General features: G+C 38.7%; 2 protein-coding genes across 3 annotated transcripts in view; one reads left to right on the top strand and one right to left on the bottom strand.

The window, feature by feature from the left end:
* Nucleotides 1-16,483, top strand: part of LOC146474901 (cystinosin homolog) — a 37,266-nt gene that overhangs the window by 17,903 nt on the left and 2,880 nt on the right. The window lies entirely within an intron of this gene.
* Nucleotides 728-6,518, bottom strand: LOC146474902 (myosin heavy chain kinase B-like). The gene is made up of 4 exons (XM_085116669.1): nt 6,024-6,518; nt 2,260-2,416; nt 1,503-1,698; nt 728-1,232 (listed from the first exon to the last, which is right to left on the bottom strand). Exons 1-4 carry the CDS (start codon nt 6,422-6,424, stop codon nt 1,123-1,125), a joined length of 864 nt encoding a protein of 287 aa, XP_084972795.1. The 5' UTR covers nt 6,425-6,518; the 3' UTR covers nt 728-1,122.

Here is a 16,483-nt window from a genome sequence, read left to right as displayed (position 1 = left end):
CTTTCTTTGTTCTTGGCTCGATTCAATCTATAGATCTACTGAAATATTTTAGCAAGCGAGAACTCAAGTTGAAGGAACTCACCTCGAATTGTTCTAGTTGGATTTTGAAATAGTCTTTAAAAGCATTTGAGTTTGTCAAAAAAGCCAACATTATCCAGACGGTTCGTCGAAAAAGCATGTGAAACGATAGAGACTCAGACGTCGATGATAAGCCTCAAGTGGCAAATGAATAAAAATAGAAATAAAATATATAAATTCTTCAATACGTATTATTTCCTGGACTTGCAAAAGGTTTTTTAAATTGCTTTTTTCTTCTTCTTTTTTTTTTTTTTACGAAACCGCAACGGGCAGAATTATAAATATTGCCGGAATGCACAATAGAACTTTTCAATTACCTTTCCGTGCATAAACGATAAAGACGGTGAAGGTTATAGGACATTTCGTGTGAGTTTCCTATCAGGAAAATGTCCACAGTAGCTTTGGCTTGAATATAAAGTTTTCAAATTCTTTCATCAGAATCCCTTGGGAGTAATTGAGTGCTGATTTCAAGGGGGCTTATGGCGAGACTCCGTCCTAAAGGGGCATCTTTTTCAGCCTCGTATTTTAAGTGTTTGCTAAAAATCGCAAAAATAGACTAAAGTTTAAGGTGGTCAGAAGGAGGCTAAGGAACAGGCAGAGTTATCAATATTGCCGGAATGAATTTTATATAAATTTTGAAAAGATCTACTTCTATGTAGACTACAGGACAACAACTTTATTAATCAACATTTGCTACATTTTTAGGTCGCATAAATAAAATTGGCTCCGCGAAATAACAGAAAAGGACTAGAGAAACAGGGCAGTAATACTTAGAAGAAAAATTAATTTAAAATGGGCTGAGGTACTCACTGTTAGTAAAAGGCTTACGAGTTGGATTTTGAGAAATTCTTCAGTGAGCAAACAAAAAAAAAAAAAATTCCGCTACTCAGCTGCGCTATTTTCACTGTTATTTGTTAAATTGCTCCATCACTAAGTTGCACTTTAAATAAAGCTGAGTCTACTCTAGTGCACTGAGAGTGACACCTAACTCCAGTAAAATATGTAGCTACTTTTGCCATACACATGGATCAGGTCTGCAATGACTTATTCCATAATGGCGGGCAAGGCTTGAAAGTAGGGGCTTACACCTCTCTGATTCCTGAGCTTTTGCTCCTCCGTTAACTGGAAGGAATAAGTGGTGCTTCTTGGTCTAGCTGAAAAAAATGAAGACACTTTGAAGTTAGTTTTAATTCAATTTAAGACAATTTTAGACTAATTTTGGCCGGTGTTAAACGTTTGAAAGGCTAAAATATCATAAATTGTGCCAAACGAAAGTGCCAGGTCAATTAAAATGTTTATGTCTATTTAAAAGAATGTTTATTTTTCTATTGATCAACGGTTTTGGGGAATAAGGTAAACTATCTAGAACGTTAACTGTTAGTTGCCAAATGGCTAATTTAGTTGAATCTGCTCCGGGATGATACCTGGTATGAAGACATGCCGCAGTGGATTCTGTAGCCTCAGCTGTCGACAAATCCAGTTACATTCGTGATTAGCAAGGACCATTTCCATGCCAACCACGCCCAAATCAGTTGAGCCAAACAACCTTTCCACTGAGTGTACCACAGGATCTGTTAACTTATATTCAGAATGGCACTGCACTCCTTGCAAGTCACAAACCTGGTGAGTGAACATTGATTTCTACAAGTCGTATATCTGTCGCAAAAATGTTTAACAAACATATTCACAGTTACTACGCAACCTATTGAAAGCCTGAAGAAAATTCAGGCTTGAACGGGATTCGAACCCATGACCTCTGCGACACCGGTGCAGTACTCTACCAACTGAGCCATCAAGCTAACTGGGAGCTGGTCATGTTGTTTAAGCCTGAAGTTTTTGAATTTATATTCAAATAAATATTTTTGGCCTTTCTCGTTGGCACTTAGCCATAGCCATAACTAGTTTAGAAAATACATGACAGCGATGTAACAACTGGAAATGGAGACACTTCTGAACTAACGCCGTTTAAAACTGTACTGAATGTTTAACATTTGCATTTTTATTTATTTGTAGGTATGTATTTAAAGTTAATGCTTGCATCGACCAAAACATCCCGTTCGAACGCCTTCAGGTGTCTTGTTTTACCTGTACATTGTCAATCCCCATAAAAGGTCCTGTTCAAGTCAAACTCCCAACAACTAAAAGGTACATTTGCACACCCATGATAGTTTGGTTGCTTACCATATATCTATGTCCACTTATTTCCCAAGTCCAGTGGCTGAAGGCCGGTAGTAGCGCACTAAGGTTCTGATACTCTTTCCCACCGTTTGAGTTAAACTTGACATATTGCCCAGAAATGTAGGGTTCTATAGCCACATACTCCTGTGGCAAAACGTACCTAGAACAGTGGAATAAAAATTAAAAATTAAGTCAAGCCCTTCTTGAACACTTCCCCTTGAAGGATGATTACAATTCAGGTTCAGTTGGTTTAAAGAGAATCTGACAAGGGAAGAATTTCACGTGAAAGAAGACGTGTGAAAAGAATCGATAACAAGACCTTTTATACCCCTCTCTGTGGTTGGTACAAAACGTGAACGTTTTTAATATAATGCCTTTGGGATAAGGCATTTAATCAAAGTGAGAAAAATATTCTAATAAGGATCGATTTCGAAAAGCTTTTCACAAGGAAAGTTATTGATAAAAACATAACACGACGTTTTGATGACTTGTTGTCATCATTTTCAAGTGCGGAGAAATTTACATAAGTGATATTTATATCTGTCAAAGCTTATCAAGAGAGGATGAAGGTACAGAAATGGGTGAGTAACAACCGACACTCAACATTCAAGCGGACTCAATCCGCGCGAAACTCTTTATTTAATTTTCAATTTAATTTACATGAACATTTTCTCACTCCATTTCTGTATATATGAATGCCACGTATCAGTTAATTTCTCCGCACAAGACAATGATGACGTGAAGTCGTCGAAACGTCGTGTTACGTTTTTATTGCAAAAGGAGGATATTTCCTACCAAAACTCTCGGTTTCTTCCGCCAAAAGTTTACTGAAGCCGTTATTCATCTCTTTTGGTTCTGTTCCGATAGAATATCTGGTCTGATATAAATAAGTGTCTTTCTTTGCATGGATTATCACTTGAACCATCGTAGACATTCACGACAAGGAGTTCAATGCACATGGCGCTGCGTTCAATACGGCTTCTAAGTTCTAAAGTGTAGCTCGACCTTGGAGTTTATGATTTGGTGAGAAAGCAAACGTACTTGTTATCCCCCAAAACGTTACCGGGCGTAGCCAATCGATAAAATTCGGTATCCATCAAGTGATATCTACCGATTGATAACGAGAAATCAGTGAAAATCAATAAATTAATCTGGTGTGTTGAATCGATTGACATTGTCAGTCTGATTGTAATAAAAACGCTGGAAGAGTTTCATCAAAGCTGTCATGTAACGAGATAAGTCCTGACCAGTTTGTTTATTGGCTCAAAAAATAAAAACAGAATGATGAACAGCAAATTCGCTTCAAATTGGTAAGAAATGTTTAATTTTCCTCCGTGGAGAAATTTCAAAGTGGTAGTTACCTCATTTCTTGGTTTGTTGCTAACATTTGTTGATGACATGTCGATGGAAATATGGCGTGTTAGTCGAATCTCACAACTTTCACCTCTCACTTGTGGAACAGAAACTGGTTTGCGGCCAAATCTCTTAACAGATTTTCATAGACGATGGATAGAACTTTCCACTGATATGTAGAAAAACCTGTGAGCACGAGTCACTTTTGCAATTTTTTCCTTTTAACTTGGCCAAGGGTGCAAAGAGTTTGAATCACAAAATTTTAAGAAAGTTAGATTTCTCCGTTCGTATTTTACATTTGTTACCTGCTTGCCAAGAGAAGTTGATGGAAGAGTTATCAACGAAATCTATTTTTAGATAAAAATTGAATATGAGGTTCTTAGAGATACACTCTGTTATTTCATAAGAATTTTTTTATATAAAGAACGTCGAGGCTGAGATTAACCAGAATTTTAAGAACGTATTAAGAACATTCCTCAGGCTGAGAGTCGATTAAAGACGTTTTAATTTTGCTAATCTGTATATAAAATCAAGGTAACTAATGTAAATTAACCAATGTTGGCATGTTTGGTGACACACATCTCGGTTTGTCATAATCAGCAGTTCTTGATGCCATATCTCAGCAAGCATGCACTTTGATAGGCGTCCGCGTTGATTTACTGAAATACATGTAGTGTATACCATGTAATTTTACTTTTAAGTACATCTTTTAAAAGAACGTTTTCAGCCTCAAATCGCAAATTAGACGGACGTTCTTATAAAAAAAAACAGTGTAGTAGCTCTTGGTGGCCGAATTTATACTAGAGACGAATTATCCGTCTAGACGGATAATTCGTTTCTAGTATAAATTTGGCCATTAACTTACTTTCTGACTTGATGAATTTTTGTCCAATGGAATAAAGGAAAAATCGATATTAAAATCTTCCGATGAAAATCGATGAAATCGGTAAAAATCAAGATAAATCCTTTAATTGACAAAACGTTTGTAACCTAGAGATGTATATTACTTTTCTTTGTACTTTTTAAGATATAACGGAAATAAGCAAGCCATAGTAGTGAATGTAATTGTATTTTTTTTTTCGTTGTATCCTAGTGTATTGTCAGTACGTATTGTAAGTACGTATTGTACGTATTGTACGTATTGTAAGGGTAATATAGATATTGTCAAAAAAAAAAGAGAAATCGATAAGCAAAACGAGCGTGTCATCGATTTCTACCGATTGATCGATACAATCGATATTAATCAAATCAGGTTTACGGAATTTTATCGATTTTATATCGATTAATATATCGAAACCGATTTTTATCGATTGACTACCCCTGGAACGGTAGTAGCTAAACTCGTTACTACTTTTTTTTATTTCTACGATCCATAACTTTTAAGCCTTGAAAGCGAAAGCAAACAAGCGTTTCAAGATATTTTGTAATTTGTTTTGCCGGTTGATTTCTTGGCCACAAACTTAGCGTAGAAAATAATTTTCAACGAGAAAAGCTCGGAAGCCGCTAGATTCATTTTTGTCGAAACAAATATCTTAAATTTGACAGATTCATGAATTTAATTAACTTTTCGAGACGGAAAAGGTAAAATCTTCCATAGCACTAATGCATGATATTGTTGATTTTCTTGGTATAAAATGGCAAACCAGAAATGAAAGCCGCGAACGCCGTTATCTGCGTTATCACTAAACTGTCGTTACTTTTTTGTTCTTTTATTTCGTTTTGATATTTTATTTCTTTTTTGTTTTATTGTTTTGTTATCATTCTGTGTCGACTGTGATATAATGATTGTATTTTAGTTAGAATCGAAACTCTCAAATCGTGTTGCTTTACGCACACTCGAACTCAACTGAACACCAAGCCGATAGCATATGATTCAATCTTTACTCCTATTCTTGAGGCCTCAGTGCTCGTGTAAAAGAAAGGCCTTAAAAACGATCAAAACCCTACTTAGACTAAATCACTTGTAGAATCGCGAAAACTTATGTAAAATTATGTCTTAAGTTCAACGTAAAGATCGTTGCTTATCAACGTTCGCGGGTCCTGATTTGAGTAATTCGCTCTAACTAGTCTTCTCACCAACAGCGGTCTTGATTGCAAGGGGCTTATTATGAACTGAAAGGTTAGCTATGTTGCTTGATACCTAATACGCTAATCAAGCGGTACGGAAAGGTCGGTCAAATAAAAAAATATGTGGAAACTTTAGCGGAAGCGGTATCATGTGATGGCCTCCTATGTATTTACAAACAGAAACAAGTTTCTTGCATATTCTCCTCGTGTTACAAAATCGAAAGGCGGAAGTAGCAACCAGACATTAGGAGAAAAGTTTCCGTTTGGGGTCCTCTATAAACGCGATCAAAACGGTTATTTATATTTATTATTACATCAGGTATACAGCAAAGTGCTCTTCTTCTTACCTTTTATCTTCTGACCCGACTGGAATAAACCAAAGTAATTGGAAACTTGATAATTTATCTGTTTTGGCAATGAGAGGGATGACAAAATCTAGCTGCCTCTTAGGATCAACGCTAAGCTTGTAAAGTTCTTTCGTATTGAATTTCTGTGCGAACATCTGAGCTTTCTTGCTTGCAGCCAAGTCAGGGACCCACATGTCAAAATTCTTGGCATAATTCTTTTTGAAGACCTTGGTGACACAATCCATGTTATTCATTGGGCCGGCTCCTTGATATTTACCTCGGAAAGCATAGCGAGAGACTCCTTCGTCAAAAGGCTCTGTCTCGAACTTTGCCCAGTAACAATGGCCATCTTTGTGAGTGTTTGAAGACATAAACGTTTCGTGTGAACTGACACCTCCCATTCTACAATTTGTAGGAAATTTTCAGCGTTAACTTCGTTGTATCTGAAGAAGTACTGAAAAACTTGACTTTGAAAGTAGGCCGCTATTCCCAGAAAATGCTATTCGAGGAACCTTCGTAATTACAGGCTCCTGATTGGACGCCTATATTAGCTATAGAAAGTTGTATGAAAGCGAGGCTAATGGGTAATCATCGATGCTTCCAGAAAAAAATATGCGTTTGCAAATAAATTTTCCACAACCTGTACAAGGAATTTATTATCGTTTCAAATAATACAAGTAATAATTAAGACTGAAGTAAAAGTTCAGATCAATTCGATTATGATATGTCGGGTGAAGAACAGCCTCGAGCTGATCGCATAGCTTCTATACATTACAAAGTCACGGATAGCCACTCTTACCTCAACTTCAGTTCATCCCATCCTTACAGTTGCAAGTCATCCATACATTATAGTCTCATTTCTCAGACTGCGTAAGATTTGTAGTGATGACGCTGACTTTGACATTGAGGCAGCAAGAATGTAGACTTCTTTTGCATCACGCGGCTATCCGGATGACGTCATTAGAAAGGGAAGAGAACGAGCATCGACTAAATCGAGGATTGAAATTTTGAAGAGTGTTGTCGCAAACAACACCGCTATTGATAGAGTTCCATTTGGCACCACTCTCCATCCAAGAAACCTAGTAGTCGTTAAAATCATTTCAAAGAACTTCCGGATCCTTCATGAAGACAGTGCGACCGCCAATATTTTCAATAAACGACCATGGAAACATAAACACAACCAGGAACCTTCCCTTGTAACGGGATCGTTTGCCGTACATGCCCCCACGTCAATCTATCTCTCACAATGACAGCACCCAAAGGGCAGATTAATGTCACAGGACACTATTCCTGGATCACGGACAATGTGGTTTACTGTTTAACATGTTCCAAATGTCCATGACAGCTTATATCGGGGAGAAAAAAAGCTTCTGAGCGTACAGCCCAATAAGGCCATGGGTCCTGACAACATAGCACGTCGAATTAATAAAGAGTTCGCTAATGAATTAGCCGAACCAGTTACAACTATTTTTAATTCATCTCTCTCTGCTCGAGTCGTCCCGAATATTTGGAAGGAATCTAACATAACGCCCATCCCGAAGGAAAAGCAGCCTCAAAATGAAGGGGATATCCGACCTATTTCCCTAACACCTATTCTATCCAAAGTCCTGGAAGACTTTGCGGTTACCTGGATGATCGAGGATGTTGGTGAGTATATTGATGCTCGCCAATTCGGTATCCTTAAAGGATCTTCCACCACCTATTGCCTACTTGACCTAATTCACAATTGGCTCCCTGAGCTAGAGAAACCTGGCTGCTATCTAAGGGCTTGTTTCTTGGATTTCTGCAAGGCCTTTGACAGGATTAACCATACTATAGTGATCACAAAGCTTATAGAGTTGGGCGTACGTCGCTCTATAATTCAATGGATATGTAGTTTTCTAACAGAGCGGAGGCAATGCGTCAAGCTCGGTCAGTGTTCCTCTCAATGGCTCCCTGTTAACGCTGGGGTCCCTCAAGGGACTGAAATTGGCCCCATTTTGTTCGTCATCATGATAAACGATCTAAAATTGGCATCTCCACGCTGTTCGTACTGGAAGTACGTCAATGACTTGACTGTCTCAGAAGTTGTACGCGTGCGCGACCTCAACGCTTCAATCTGAGCTTGACGCACTCAATCCTGGGCTGTTAAAAACAACTCGAAACTCAATCCTAAGAAATGTAAGGAGCTGACTGTCCATTTTTGCCGCCATATTAAGCATTTTCCTCAAGATCTTGCTGTGACTGGCAATGCACTTGAAACCGTCGAAGCCCACAAAGTTTTGGGAGTCTGAGTTTGAAAGGATATGATCGCTACTTGTGAAAGACCATGTTTGTTTAACGTGAAACGAGAAAAGACTTGTCTTGGAATGTGATGTGCCGTAATAACTGAAGGCTTGAGAGGCAACCCAAAACACTGTGAATTACACATGGCAAACGAGCAAATGCTTTCAAGACAGCGTGCTTCAGAACATTGAACAACACGAACATTTAAAGAAATACAAATTATTTTCCATTTTTTTTGGTAAGGGGTAAATTTTTATTGAATTTTTTAAGTAAAGTTATCATTTTCTCAAGGTTTTAGTTTTCGAATAACCCACTTTGCTTTTGACCCCTCAAATAAGCGTAAACAATGCCCATGACCTGTTATTTTGTACTATAATGATTTCAATGGACTTTGCCGTTTATTTTTCAGTGGACATGATTTCTTAAGACTAACACTTATTCTCAGTCTGGGACTAATAAAACTTTATGCTCAAAGGCTCGCATCAGTTTTTCTTTTTTTTTTGTATATATATAATTTGTTCTAAACGGTCGAATCAGGCGCTAGTTCCAGGAATCTCATGTACATGCAATCCAATAAGGGACCGTTCATTTTTTTTATGGGATAGAGGGGACTGGTGGCATTTGGGGGTGGGCCACGCAAAAAAATATGACTTTTGAGGGGGGCTGCCCAGAAAAAAATTGACGGAAAAGGGAAGGTTGGGCAAAATTCTTAGATAAAAAAGTGGAATGAAATTTACATAAATATGCTATAAACAGTTCCAAAGCAACAATAAAACTCCACAAAAACGTTTATTTTAAAAAGGTGACAGGCTAAACACAACTTCCGCTGGTCACTGGCCAAGAGGTTTTTCCTTTTTGATCAAAATGTGGTGAGATCTCTAGTAGTGAGGGGGGGACCAGTTAGTCCTCTTTTTCGCGGTGGTTTCTCATTAATACGCGGTGGCATAAATTAACGACGATGACGTCACCGCCTATTGTCTTGCTCACTCATTATAGGATGACGTCATATTTAAGTTTAGTCTTACCAACAGGTTATGAACTGGTTTGACAGATTGATCAATGATGTCATGCTCTATTTTTAACTTATGGCAGTCATGGTCGGTATTACCGGTTTGTCGGTATTACCGGTTTGACAGGTTTTTGAAGTTATTTTTGGATACATGACATCATATAGTATATTACATACATACTTTATTGTATAGCTCCCCTTGGGGGGTTTTTCTGTCATACATGAAAATAAAAATAATAATAACAATAATGAAAACTATTTACATTTGGATGATAATATAGAGAGAAAGAAAAAAATACGATAATAAAAAAAACGATGAATTAAAAAATTCTTAAAAAGTCTTTTTTACGCGGGATGCCCTGAAGGGGCATACCGTGTCTAAAAACGGGTCGATTTCTTTTTTTTCTTCCTCGTAGTCACAAATCGGTACATTAATTTATTACGCGGGATGCCCTGAAGGGGCATACCGTGTCTAAAAACGGGTCGATTTCTTTTTTTACGTGGGATGCCTGTGCAGCCCACGTTATAAAATGGGGGCCGTTTGTATCCACAAATGCGCATCTTTCAATTATTAACTCGTTTTAGATGTATCAAATTCAGTTTTCTCCTAGAGGGGATCTTTTTGTCTCGTATTGTCCTTATTGTCTTTAACAAAAACGGTCCAATCAGAATGCAATATTTTAGTGTATGTCAGGAGGGATCGGACGGGAGTTAATTACTATTGTGATTATTCAGGTCCTAGTGATCTCTCGGTGGAACTGAAAAGGCTTGACTTTAGTGGCGTGGCCATATTGTTTTAATGTTTTAGATTCCAATGTGCCGTTTTCAAAAAGAAAACTAACCCTTTTGAAGCAGTAAATCGAAAGAATAACTTCTAAGAAGCACTCGACAGTGAAAACGGTGGAAATTGGAGAGTTCAAAGCGAAGGAATCATGCTTCTGTTTGACAGTTGTAGAACCATCCAGAATACGTGGGGGAAAGATCATTGATACGCTAAAACACACATCGCATGACTTTGTCGATTTGATGCTTAAACGCAACTGGAAATCCACTTCAAAAAAAGATTAAAGGTTTGATTGTCAATTTTTACTAAAAGTTTTCATTTAGGAAAGCTTTTTGCCTGTTTTCTTTCTGTTTTTTTGATGAAACGAAAACAATTTGTAATCTTACATTGTAATCTTACACTTTTATTTACATAACCAGAGTAGAAAACGTGAGTCACGCCAAGTTATTGTAATAGAATCTCCGGTACAACGAAAGACTTTTGTATGAGAAGCAAAAATATGCTGAAAGTTGTCAAGTTTTCATGTATGCAAAAAGTTTTGATTAGCAGTGAACTTTTCAGATAAAAAGAGTGCTCCTTTCAGCTGAAGACATTTTCTGGCGGGAACTATTTTAAGGCGGCAAAATTTCAAGTAGCGCAACTCAATATCACGCATTCTTTCTGACTAAAACTGTTCAGTTAGTTCAATCGCGAAGGGAGGGAAGGTTAAAAAATCGGTGAGGCGTACAATAAATGAGGCCACTAGTGCTAAACATAGTCAACGCATCCCACGTTAACGCTCTGAAAAGCGTCTTGTTTTTTTTTTTTCTTTTTTTTTTTTTTTCTTCCTCGTAGCTACAAATCGGTACATTAATTTATTCATTAAACTCACCCCTCTCCTACTCGGGATGTATTGTTCTGATTGTCTTCAACAGAAGCAGGCCAATCAAAATCCATTCTTGTCGCTTATATCGCGAGGGAGGAGACCCACTCACCCTTACCTGTGTGACGTCAATGCATCATTTGATCTATTTATTAAAGACGGATTAACTCGCGCCATATTGTTTTAACATGTTCTGGACTCAAGTGTGCCGTTTTCAAAGGGAAATTTCACCATTTTGAAGCGATAAATCGAAAGAATAACTTCTAAGAAGCACCCGACACGTAAAACGGTGGAAATTGGTGAGTTCTTAGTGAAGGAATCGTGCTTTGTTTGACAGTCTTAGACCACGACGCGAGACTGAAAAGAGGTCATTGAGAAGCTTACGTTATCGTAATGGAATTTGACAAATTTCCGCTGATAGTCTGAGTCGCGTAACACACGGAAAACAACGTAACGCGATCGTCGTGACTCAAACTATTCCATTAGCAAGGATAGTTTTATCAATCGGCGAAGCATACAGTTGGAATTTCCTACTCGGGATGTATTGTTCTGATTGTCTTTAACAAAGGCAGGCCAATCAAAATCCATTCTTATCGCTAGGGAGGGGACCCACTCACCCTTACCTGTGTGACGTCAACGCATCATTTGATTTCTTCATTAAAACTGCATTAAATTGTGGAGCCATATTGTTAACATGTTCTGGACTCAAGTGTGCCGTTTTCAAACGGAAATTTCACCATTTTGAAGCAGTAAATCGAAAGAATAACTTCTAAGAAGCACTCGACATCTAAAACGGTGGAAATTGGAGAGTTCCTGGCGAAGGAATCGTGCTTTCTTTGACAGTCTTAGTCCACGACTGCAGACAGAGAAGAGGTCATTGAGAAGCTTACGTTATCGCAATGGAATTCCCGCAATTTCCCTTGAAAACCTGAGTAACGTAACACAAGGGGAACAACGTAACGCGATCGTCGTGACTCAAACTATTCCATTAGCAAGGATAGTTTTATCAATCGGCGAAGCATACAGTTGGAATAAATGAATCAGTCCGGGCATCACGTGTAATGCCAGTATAGCATATTCATTAAACTCACCCCTCTCCTACTCGGGGTGTATTGTTCTGATTGTCTTCAACAAAAGCAGGCCAATCAAAATCCATTCTTGTCGCTTACATCGCGAGGGAGGGGACCCACTCACCCCTACCTGTGTGACGTCAACGCATCATTTGATCTATTTATTAAAAACGGATTAAATTTGGGGCGATATTGTTTATAACATGTTCTGGACTCAAGTGTGCCGTTTTCAAACGGAAATTTCACCATTTTGAAGCGGCAAATCGAAAGAATAACTTCTAAGAAGCACTCGACATTTAAAACGGTAGAAATTGGTGAGTTCATGGCGAAGGAATCGTGCTTTGTTTGACAGTCCTTGACCACGACGCGAGACTAAAAAGAGGTCATTGAGAAGCTTACGTTATCGTAATGGAATTCCACACATTTCCGGTGAAAGTCTGAGTCGCGTAACACAAGGAAAACAACCTAACGCGATCGTCGTGACTCAAACTATTCCATTAGCAAGGATAGTTTTATCAATCGGCGAAGCATACAGTTGGAAAAAATGAATCAGCCCCAGCATCACGCGTAATGCCAGTAAAGCTGGCATCTTGTTCATTAAACTCTCCCCTCTCCTACTCGGGATGTATTGTTCTGATTGTCTTCAACAACAGCAGGCCAATCAAAATCCATTCTTGTCGCTTATATCGCGAGGGAGGGGACCCACTCACCCCTACCTGTGTGACGTCAATGCATCATTTGATATATTTATTAAAGACGGATTAAGTCGCGCCATATTGTTTTAACATGTTCTGGACTCAAGTGTGCCGTTTTCAAAGGGAAATTTCACCATTTTGAAGCGATAAATCGAAAGAATAACTTGTAAGAAGCACCCGACACGAAAAACGGTTGAAATTGGTGAGTTCTTAGTAAAGGAATCGTGCTTTGTTTGACAGTCTTAGGCCACGACGCGAGACAGAAAAGAGGTCATTGAGAAGCTTACGGTATCGTAATGGAATTTGACAAATTTCCGCTGATAGTCTGAGTCGCGTAACACACGGAAAACAACGTAACGCGATCGTCGTGACTCAAACTATTCCATTAGCAAGGATAGTTTTATCAATCGGCGAAGCATACAGTTGGAATAAATGAATCAGCCCCAGCATCACGCGTAATGCCAGTATAGCAGGCATCTTGTTTATTTACCCCTGTTTTTCCCCAAAATACGATATTTATTTGTGAACCTCTGTTTCCATCGTAATTTCTTCTCCTTCCAGCATAACGAGATATAATATTCGAAAAAACCGTTTCGCCGATAATTCCCCTCATCACGTACCATCTCGCGCGTAGTTTCTAATTTTGTACGCCGATCGCGGCAATCGGGGAAAATCGCCAGGTGTGTCCGGTGCAGCGATTGCGATTTTCGCCGATAGTATAAAATCGCCGATACCTGGCATTCGCCAAGTGTGCCCGTTCCCGCGATTTTCTACGTAATGCTACGAATCGCCAGTAAAGCCAATTCATCAGGTTGGGCAATTTTATCACATAACTTGTTAAAACTGCCACATCGCCGCGATTGGCGAAAAAATCGCCAAGGGTTTTTTTTTTTTTTTTTCAAGTTTCAAGTTTTATTAAGCACATCAAGCGATTTTCGCTGGCGATCAAATTCGCCGCGATCGACGCATAAAATCGACAGATATAGATGTGTTTATAGCTCCAATTTTGCATTTCGGCTACCAAAATAAAAAAAGTTATCATTAAAAAGAAAACAAACATCGATAGCACCGGAAATAACGCATTAACATCAACTGAACAATGTTAATTGGAGCGTTTTATCGTGCATGGACGCGAAGAAATGAGTTGGAAAAGTAAAGAATGTTTCTAATTTACACATGAGCGTTTTTAATACCGAGGTATTGGAGTTTACTTACCTAGGTAAATATTCTGCGCATGTAAACGCCAACTGATACCATGGTAAACGCCGCCCGAGACAACAGAAAGTTAACCAAGGTAAAAGTTCGATTAGCTCTGGCCCTGTGATCAGGCATGGTTAAGGTCGGTAACCGATAATCAATAATCAATCAATAAATCTTTATTTAAACACGGTAAAATCCACCAGGAGTATTAAAATTAGAAATAACCTAACTATCCTAAACAAAATTCAATACCTGACTGCAACTAATCTAACTAAAACCTGTTTTTCATGAATGTCGTGTATACTAGTACTCTAACATTAAAACCAAGGTCGAGATGGCAGATATATCCGCTTGCGGTCGCATAGTATTTCACATTCCGTGGTGTCCAGATTGCGTCAGTCTCATTCGATCACGTTTTCAGACCTGCCAACTCTCACGGTTCTGCCCAGCCTCCCATGCAGTCGTTTTAAGGGGACTCGAATTACCTCCCTAATAACGACTGCGTGGGAGGCTAGTAGGTTCTGCCGTGAGTCTCACGATTTTTTGTCATTTCTCACGGTCTCACGACAAGGCCAATCTCACGGGTTTTTTGGGAAAATCTTTCTGAAATGAGATAAATTAAGTTGTGGAATAAAAATGGAATATTTACGAGGAATGCTAATGCCGTAAAGTGGTAAACTAATAAAGAGAAACACTGTACTTACTATTTTTTGTACCGAGCTGTGATTTTTGCTTGTCCGCCATTTTGAAAGGGGAGTAGGCCCTGGGAATGAGGTTGGTCTAGTTGCCAGGGGTTTGATCGGGGAAAAAAATAGAATCTCACTCACTATTTTGTGTAGAATCTCCAGATTTTTTTTCATGGGTCTCCAGATTTTCCTTTACCAGGGGTTGGCAGGTCTGCATTTTCGCAACTTCATTTTCACGTTTGTTTTTTATCTACCTACGAGTCACGGCAAAAGAATTTGATCGTGATCGTGATTGGTGACAGGTTTACCTCGGTCATACACTGTACAAATGTACCAGGATTTAGTCAGTAAATGATTACCTCGGTACATGCCCAAGTGTAAACACAGCATTAGACTAACACAAGGTATTTGTCGTTCCCGGTTGGTTGTATCACATTACAGAAGGTCACTAAAAATATTGTGTATTGTTATCAGACACACGTACTCTGATTCCTTTTCAGTTTTGATACGCGAAGCAACCCAAAGGTGGAAGTGTACATTCTTTTGGTGGTTTTACGTGGTTGCCAATCGACAACAACTCGAAAGAGTCCTTTCCTTCCAATAACCTCCGTAAATTTTGTTCCTCGCATCGTGTTGTTGCCGACTAAAACTTGATACATGTGAATGATTTTGGTTGCCTAGAAGGTGACCGAAATCTTGCCCTTATTTTCAGCATGGCAATTCCTTTCTACGTTCAAACGACGGCTCCTGCCAGCGTTTTATAACATCGGAAGGCGCTTTCAATGTTGCTAAAGTTGCTATTGTGGTTTTATCCAAGTAAACGTAACGTAAATGTAGAAATACGTCAAGCGTTGCGGTGCGTAAGCAAATTTTCAGTGTTTACGTTTGTTCCGATCAATCGATCTTATCGCTCACACTGGACCCCGAATGAAATTTATTGCGAAGTTTTAGTTTTCTATTTTACCCTTAGCCTTTCACCCACGGAATTGCCTTGGATCTTTAACGTTAATCGAACGTTTACATTTTGCGCTCGGAGATAGTCGAGATAGAAATGCGTGAAGTGTTGTGTTCGGCTGTCTGTATTAACATTAGTGTTTGCGTCCTGATCTTATCCCGGGTCTTATCGATTACGTTTGAAACCGAATGAAATTTATCGCAATGTGGAATTTCCTGTTCTTTCACACGGCATTTCCTCGGTATTTTAGGATAAGCTCCTTCAAAGGTTTTCATGCATGTTCAGTTCGCATTATATATTTGCTGAAACGAGCAGTTGACTGTTCTGCCTATCGAAGTCCAACTTTTGAAAAACATCCGTCCTAAAAGGAAAATTGCCCCTTTATTGTTTCGGTAAATGGAAGGATTTAGCAGACAACACACCTTCTAGCGTTTCGTTTATTTTTCGCCCCAGTTGTTCAAAGGCCGGATAACTTTATCCGCTGGATAGGGCACTATTCATGCTCCAAAATATACTTCACGTTATACGTTGTCCAAGGTTTTCGTACACTTCCAAACTTAACTGTGGTTAAAGTGTGCATATTCACTTGTACAAGAGGAAATACTGAAATCTTTGCACAGATTGAAACTGTCGGATAGTGACTTATCCATAGGATAAAGTTATCCGGCCTTTGAACAACTGAAGCCTGTTAAAGCCAAACAACCATTGTTATTTACGGATACACGCTTTATTGTGAAGACGAGTTACCGCGGAAATAATGCACCTGTTTTCACTCGAATTGATGACAGAAGAAGGTATTCGTTAATCATAGCTAAAAACAGTTAAGGTACAACTAATAGGAAGCAAACTATAATCTTAATTAGGGGAGGTCTGAACAGAAACTGGGAGGTCACTTATTTTCCAAGTATCCCGATACATGTTATAATATTGCGGT

This window comes from Pavona decussata, unplaced genomic scaffold, assembly GCF_977016875.1.
Source record: "Pavona decussata unplaced genomic scaffold, jaPavDecu1.1 SCAFFOLD_87, whole genome shotgun sequence".
In the NCBI taxonomy this organism is placed as follows: Eukaryota; Metazoa; Cnidaria; class Anthozoa; order Scleractinia; family Agariciidae; genus Pavona; species Pavona decussata.
Note: the sequence above shows the minus strand (reverse complement) of the source record. Positions and strands in the feature narration are given on the sequence as shown.

Bases quoted from the DNA above. Each gene is read 5' to 3' on its own strand.
- LOC146474902 (XM_085116669.1), bottom strand. From the start codon at position 6,424: ATGGGAGGTGTCAGTTCACACGAAACGTTTATGTCTTCAAACACTCAC. The intron at 1,699-2,259 runs GTAAGCAACCAA...TTCACTCACCAG, and splicing joins TAAGTGGACATAGATATATG to GTTTGTGACTTGCAAGGAGT. The intron at 1,233-1,502 runs GTATCATCCCGG...CATTTTTTTCAG, and splicing joins GCGGCATGTCTTCATACCAG to CTAGACCAAGAAGCACCACT.